Source organism: Xenopus laevis, chromosome 9_10S (assembly GCF_017654675.1).
Source record: "Xenopus laevis strain J_2021 chromosome 9_10S, Xenopus_laevis_v10.1, whole genome shotgun sequence".
NCBI classification, from domain to species: Eukaryota; Metazoa; Chordata; class Amphibia; order Anura; family Pipidae; genus Xenopus; species Xenopus laevis.
In genome coordinates, this window is record NC_054388.1 from 63,626,525 (window position 1) to 63,634,709 (window position 8,185).

An 8,185-nucleotide genomic window follows, 5' to 3' on the forward strand; every position below is an offset into this window, starting at 1 on the left:
TGGGGTATTTAATCCAAAGCAGACCCTCACGATCAGGGGCATAAATACAGAGGAAGCAGATCCTGCGGCTGCAGGGGCCCCAGGAGGAATAGGGGGCCCCCTGAGGCCCTAATTAATAAGCAATTTCAAAATATATTGTTAAAACAGGGCGACCTCTCAATATACTGTAAAATAAATTTGCTGTGGGGCGCAGTAATATTTAGTTATGCCACTGATTACCATGTTAACTTAAGTATCCCTTCTTGAATTCAGGCTTGGAAAATGAGCAGTAAAGAACTTTTCCAAAAGTATGAGTACTGTGCATATGCCATGTCTGAGGATACCTGAAAGCTAGATTCAGCCCACTTTTTGAGACATTATATATTTACAGCTCCTAGCTGTCTACCTGTAATCTTCTCTAGCTGGATTTGGATGATCTGAAAGTTGCCTTTTCATAAACAAATAACAGATTGGCACATGATGCTGCCCCCAAAATTCCCCTGTGATGTTTTCCGGCAATGACGTGTGATAATTGTTGAGAGGAGATATCTCAAAAATTATTCCTTATTAATACAGCAGTGATATATTCCACAGCACATTTCAGAGATTATACATCGGTCCCTGCCCCAAGGTCAACTTTATCAGGAGCCAATTAAGCAGCCTTTTGGGTTTTGAAGCATGAAAAGAAACAAACACAAACTCAGAAAAAGCAAACACACTGGCTGTAACTGAATCTAGGACCCCAGTGCAGTAAAGCAGCAAAGCTATCCACTGCACCACTGTAAACTAGCAATGTTTTTAGCACAATAGCAAGTAGCAGTATAAGTACGCTAAGAAAGTAATTGATATTAAGACAAAACTAAAACCATATACTGTGTCCAAATTGCCTTTGTTATAAATCACAACTACATAAAGCAAATTTAAAAAATGAAATATGGAAGCCTTACCATCTTTACGGTAGTAGGTAACCACAACATTCCTTTCTTCTGATCCTAACAGAGCTTGTGCAATCTGAGCAATATCGTGCCTCTTGGTCTCCGGGCCATGGAGGAAGTCACAGGTACATGGTTTTTGCATGACATCTGGCCTTGAGAATCCAGTCATTTCACAGAAGCCATCATTGCAGTAAATGATAGCACAATTCTGAACTCTGGCGTTGGCAATGATGAATTTTTTATCTAGAGCGGCAGTGAAAAATGCAAGGGTTATATAGTGCTATATTATTATTATTATTATTAATAAATGCTCAGGGCTATATACAAGCATGAACACAATTTCCCCCTAGCAATATAAGACATAGTAAACAATCACAAGCCCAAAAAATTCAATATTTCTTTGTTCGGTAGCTCAAACACCTAAATAGCACTAGATCTGTCCAGATGTTTGATTGCAGGTTAATATTATCAAGCAATAATTCCACAGTAACCCCAGTATATTCAATACTAGTGAGATAACTGACATAGAGCAGGTAAATATAATTTTCATTGGATAATTCTCATCCCACTGTAATTCATCTTGGAATACCTAAGTGGAACAAAAGGGTCAGTTAGGGAAGTCATATGTCTCCTTTAAAGGATCTCATCATTTTGGTAAAACATATCAACTTTTAGGTATTTTCTGGCCCATAAAATGAATTAGCTGTGAGACCCAGTAACATTTACTTATGTCACTGTTTTATGGCTATATGGACATTACATTGCAGTTAGGAAAAACAGGGATACAGTATTGCCAGGGACACAATTCCTAAAACCAGGATCAGCGCCCCAAACAACCAGAACAAGCAGAATATCAAGCTACATTAGCATTCTTCATACTCTTTATCTCTTTGTTCAGGTCACTTTTTTTTAATAACAGCTGGACTGCTGCTTGGTTGCTAGGGTTAGTATCCCTAACAACAGGTAGCCTTTTAAAATGTCAAGCTAGACGCAAAGTTACAACATAAAACTAAACATCACTGTATAATAAAACAGAACAATTGAATAGCATCTTCAATTCAATTTCCAAAATTCATTATACTACATTTATTATACAGGTATGGGACCTGTTATCCAGAATGCTCGGGACCTGGGGTTTTCTGGATAATCTTTCCATTATTTGGATCTTCATACCTTAAGTCTTCTAAAAAAAATCATGTAAACATTAAATAAACCCAATAATCTGATTTTGCTTCCAATTAGGGATAGTTTGGGTCAAGTACAATGCACTGTTTAATTATTACAGAGAAAAATGAAATAGTTTTTAAAAAAATTGGATTATTTGGATAAAATGGAGTCTATGGGAGATGATCTTTCCGTAATTCCGTATAACGGATCTACAGCTACATTTTTGGAGAACTACCTCTTTCTCAGGATATTGTAATAAATAGTGTTACATCTGCCCACATCTAGTAGTAACCCACAGCAACCAATAAGATCTTTGTTTTCAGACAGCAGACCAGTGACTACTGATTGGTTTGTTTGAGTTACAAGACAAGTAGCAAACTTAAGACCATTTATTACATTACAAGTGTCTCGTCTGTGTGTGTAGTGTAAATGTTTCCAGTCTTGCTTGTGTATACACTGCAACATATAATGCTCACACGAGAGCACCTGAGCTCAGCTAGAAGCCAGCCTTAAATAATAGACTACTGCTATATCTGGAGACTGGAGGAAGCTTTACTCTTCTTCTAGGATAGGGGGAGAAAATGTATAGCATTTCCTGAGCCCTGCATTGTCTGTGTTCTCTCAGCAAGAAGATGCTGCCACTCTGCTGATTCCGAAAGGCTCACTCAGAGTTTTACAACTTTATCATAACTGCCTAATGATGCACGGATCATGTCTAAAGATATCAGCTCCGTTCCAGCACTATGTGTGCTGCTGCTTCCCTGTCTGCCTGGGAATAACTCTTCACGTGCTGCTGTCTAATGGCAACCAAGTGTATAGGAAAAATACCAAGATATGCGTTCCCTTTAAGCACAAAAAGAATCTGTTTAATCTTCCAGCCGTGGAGCTGTGACTAACAGATTTTACAAGCGCTCATGCTGTTATCTCCTCTTACTAGGGCTGCCTTATCTTACTTATTTTTACATGTGAATAGTACTCAGCGTTTATGGGTGATTCCTTGGCTGCCTATCAGTCGCCAGCTGGAAACCATATAATGTACGACTTACACATACAAATATTTATATGTATAACTGTTGATGTGACAGGTTCTCTGAGCTACTGTATGTTCCATGAATTCTCTGGCTCTACTTGCAAGCATCATTTGGCATTTATAATATAAACTGCTTGGAACGCTGTTGAGTATTATATGTTTTCCTGACCATCAGCAGCTGCGAGATGTTTAATGACGCCCTTAAGGATATCCAAGGGACGCGCCTTCATATAATGCAATATATTACACAGTGTTTATAAACACAGAGTTCCATGATACAAATCTTTAACCTTTACTTTACAGGCAGGAAGCTCAGGTTCCCAAATCTATTGCTGAGTCATTATGTCCAAGACTTGAGGCAAGAGTCTTTGGAAGTTATTAGACATAGAGAGTTTTTGAGGGCCAACAGTGCTAAAAAAAAAATAAACTCGACATGCTCTTGAAATAAGAGTGTTCTTGACTTCACCTATAATATGCAGGACCGACAGCTTGTAATTGAACTTACTGAAGGGCACATATCAAAAAGATTTTTATTATTTCCACCATGATGCCAGCTTAGTGAAGCCAAGTATTTAGTCAAGAATTGCTCCCACTGAGAGCCACCACATTGAGAGCTCCCTCCCGGTGCAAGTGGCCACGCCGCGACACACATTTATTCGTAATGAGCTCACTCAATTTTCTCATTTGCATGGCATGAAATCGACAATGTACTCCTGCACCATGAGCAGGCACAGCACTCAATGGGGGGGGGGGGGGGAATGCTATACTTCAATAAATACTATTGTTTCCCCATCCAAAATGTGGGCTCCGTTAACTCACACCTCCAATAAGGGATCAAAATGTTTGCTGAGGAATAATAATATAAAGGGGAAATTCACCCCTTCTCCTAATTAAAAAATGTGTCTTATTTACACTATTAAAAATTGTTTAATGGGTATAAAGTTATAGTATCTATTATTTGCACCGCTGATTCTGACTCCTGAAAAAGCAGAAGCCTGCTGATTAATAGACTAGGAAGAGAACTGATTTTTGCTACTGTACCGCGTGAATGCACCGAATGTATACACTGCTTTCAACGTTAAACCAGTGGAAAGTTATATGTATTTTCTTTCATCGTGCACAAAAGTAGATTTTCTGGGGAGATCTCCTATATGTTTTTTCTGAATTGAAGCTATCGGTTTGGTTTGCCAGGGTCACTAACCAGAGCAACAAAGCAGGAGTTTGAATAACAGACTGGAACATTAACAGATAAATCCTGAATAGAAAGACAAACAAAAAAGTAAAAACAATAAAAATCAAGACTGGTGTGAACTGGAATCTTTTCATCTGTTTTCATCTGTTGAGACTGGTGTGAACTGGAATCTTTTCATCTGTTAACCATGAAAATTAGTCAGTTAAGACAAACTGAAAAGTTGCCCAATATCTTGTAGATTGTAAGCTCTTGTTGCAAGGCCTTCTGTCATTCTGAATAAGCTTCTTTCTATTGCCTAACCCTTTTAGTTACCTAGTGAGAACAGATGTGTTTGAAGCTGGAGGAATTCTTAACAGTTTTGGAGTTACAGATGCCTGTTTGGCAGAATTTTCTGGAAAATGACAACTAAAAAATTCTGATTGGTAGAAGAGCTGATAAGTACACTTTTGCATGCTCCACCACAAGGCAATGCGTTTCCCGTAAGCAAATGGTTAAACAGAATAGTTTGCATTGCCTTTTTGTTGGAACCCATTTAAATGGCTTCTAATTAGTTACTGTCTGCTTGATAAAGGGCACCAACATTTTGCTTGTATCATTTGCATAAACAACATGCAAAACACAGCGAACAATCTGGCTAGCTCATGAGTGCATCTTCTTACAGTAACATCCTTCCAATAATATGAATAAATGTCATGGTGCCAGGGGTCCCTATGAGGGAAGAGGGCCTGTGACAATGCAGGAATACCCATATCTGACGGAGTTAATTACATAAATCTGGGATGCCCTAACGTACCGGTCAACAGCTAATGTTGAACTACAGTCGCAGATGTATACTGAAAATAATGCCCTTTGTAATTGTGTTCCTTAAGACATTCCTGTGATGCTTAGGGATCAAAACAAATATCCTTTATGCTTTACCCCACAACCAGCCACATGTGGTCATTTAAAGTGTATTACATCATGAAAGCCCTTCGAAGATATATATATATATATATATATATATATATATATATATATATATATATATATATATATATATATATATATATATATATATATATATATGTACTATTACATCTTATTGAAATTCTGATTACAGACAGAAATGATAGTGTGGCCATAATGGGTGACACACACACACACAAACATATATACTTTATATACTGTATATATGTATATGTGTGTGTATAACCTTGAAGCCGAACATACAGTAGTGGAATTTGCATAGTCACACATATATATATGGAAACAAGTGACAAATATGGATTTAGGCCTTGCTAAATTGCATTACATAACTCCTACATATAGTTCCATACAGTGTGTGATTAGCTCATCTTATGCCATGCAAGAATGGCAGCATTTGACTCGCAAAACTTCACTCCTCTATAAATAAACAGCATTCCTTTCCCAGAATTGCCTGCCGCTCTCAGGTGCTAACTCCCATGCCCACACACATACACACACTCACGCCTGCCTATTATCATGTACAAACTAGTGTTGGCATGAACTTGGACTCTCCGCTTCTTGCAGTCGCTGCGTCTGGGCACTGCAACACAACTGTGCAACTTGCATGGATATGAAGGATACAAAGTAGCAAGAAGAAAGTGCCAAAGGCTGCACACAATGCAAGAAGTGCTGTCAGATGTGTTACATGATGTCAGTGTGTATGTACTCGACATTTGTCATTCGCAGAGAGCAGCAGCAACATCTGTTTAGCAACACACACACAGACACACACAGACACAAGGGCCCCACAATATCCATGTTACTTACTTTGTCCTTCAAATTTGCGTATGATGATCCCCAGGAAGGTGTTCTGAGGAGCAACATGACCCCTCCTGACAGGCATTTTGGAAGAGAATGGATTCAGTTCCCTAACTGCACACACACACAATGCCTCTCCTCCTCCTCCTCCTTCAGGATCTCCTGTGCTGTTAGAGCCAACGCCACTAAGCGATCTCCTCTTCCTCCCCAGTCATTCTCTTCTGTTTCAGTGTCTCACCGGAAGGGGGCGGGGGAGGGGGAGCTCGGGGTCCGGCAGGTGCGCCCCTAATCGCGCAGGTACTGCGCCCCCCCAGCATGAAGCAGGATCTGTGAGGGTCTCATCTCGGAGCTTCAGGCACAGCTTGTGATGATGGAACAGGAGGAGGGGTAGAAGGGTGGAAAAGGCAGAACCTGCGCAGCACCATGGCAGCGGGAAGAGCATGGCCTGCCTGGATGCCTTAAATACTCTTAAAGAGACAGGCAGGGGGCTGTGTGGCCATTACACCCCCTCCCCCCTCTCGTTCTACACAAGCGCAGCTGACACATCTCATTCTTAACACAGGGAGCTGTCAGCAGCCAGGCTGTGGCTCAAACGAATGACACGCTCTAGGTGTCTGGGTTAGTCCTGAAATACAAATGTATAGGGGTTCCTCCACCCAAAAACTGGCAATTATAAGGAACACTCCAACAAATACTTTTTCAGTGTCAGACTCGGATGCCTGTGGCCCACCAGTAAATCTTAGACTGAGGGACCACCTTCCAAACTATTATTCCTCCTCTCCTCACTCAACCTCTTTATTCTCAGTCTCCTATATCTACTTACTATTTGCTTACATTATTATGCACAGGTCCGGACTGAGAAATAAAATAGGCCCTGGCATTTCAGGTACAAAGAGGCCCAACAGCCCCCACCAGCCCACTAAATAGTCACTTTCTATGGGACCTTATAGCAGCCCCTCTGGCATTGGCCAGAAACCTCAGATTTCCAGTCCGGGCCTGTTTATGCATTTTTTCCAAAAAATAGCAAATGACTAGTGATGGAAAATTTTGCTGCAAGCGAATAAATTCGCAAAACTCCAGCGAAAATTTGAAGCACGTCCAAAAAGTCGCCTCAGCACTATTCAGACACCTATTGACTTTAACTGCCTGTCACAAGCGACTTTTTGGACGCACATCCTAAATTGACGCTGGCATCAATTTTCAAGTATCACAAATTTTTTCGCCGTGTTGTGAATTTTGCAGGAACATTGCAAATTTTTGTGTGAAGTGAAACGGGAGAAATTCGCCCATCACTAGAAATTACCATGAAATTGGCTAATTGGTTAGAACCAGAAGGGCCCACTGACACCTGGGTCCACCAGGATTTTTCCTTGTATCCCAGTGGACAAGTCCAACACTGTACTTTTTCATTTATTTATAAATACTATTTTGATTGCAGTAGTTACCTGTTTATATTTTCTGAGCTGTTGGTTCTCACTCCTGAAACAATGTAGCAGCAGACATCGGATTAGCTGGAGGAGAGCTGCTACACTCTATGCAGGTGAAGTCGCACACACCCTTAACCCCTTCTCCACTGTGTAGCCTGGTTCCCTGTGTAGGAGGATACGGCAGCCCCCAATGTTAAGGTAAAAGTAGAAAACACAGTCTTGAGTGCAGGGTGTTTTCTACATTTACCTAAAATAAATGCAGCAATACCACAATCACATTTACAAATAACTTTTAAACCCATCAAAACGTCTTAATTAAAATGTTTGTTCACATATATTCACTTTAAATATGACTCAGATAGCAATATGCTAAGATCATTTTGAACTGGTCTTTTTTCAAGTGTAGTTTAAAATGTAAATGGTAAATGGTAGCTAGGATCCGATTTACCCTTGCAACCAGACAGTTTGAATGAGAGACTGTCAATTGAAAAGAACAGGGCCTAAATAGAAAGATATATAATAATGTGTAACAATAACAATGTTGCCTCAGCAACCTCTGTCTGAAAGCTGAATGGGCAGAAGAGGAAGGTTAATAATTTTAAAAAACTAAAGCCAATTAATATGTTGCTGAAAATAAGACATAGAGCATAAAAATTTAAAGGGGACAAGCCCTTTAATATATATTAAATAT

General features: G+C 39.8%; 1 protein-coding gene across 5 annotated transcripts in view; it reads right to left on the bottom strand.

The window, feature by feature from the left end:
* The window catches only part of LOC108702971 (potassium voltage-gated channel subfamily H member 7), a 189,640-nt gene extending 183,135 nt beyond the window's left edge, over positions 1 to 6,505 (bottom strand). For all 5 annotated transcript variants that reach the window (XM_018238824.2, XM_041578218.1, XM_041578219.1 and 2 more), the window contains exons 1-2: positions 6,077 to 6,505; positions 927 to 1,157 (exon numbers count right to left, since the gene is read on the bottom strand). In XM_018238824.2, the coding sequence (XP_018094313.1) occupies positions 927 to 1,157; positions 6,077 to 6,152 (307 nt within the window). In that variant the 5' untranslated portion in view covers positions 6,153 to 6,505. The remainder of the gene's footprint in view (positions 1 to 926; positions 1,158 to 6,076) is intronic.
* Between the last annotated feature and the right edge of the window lie 1,680 nt (positions 6,506 to 8,185).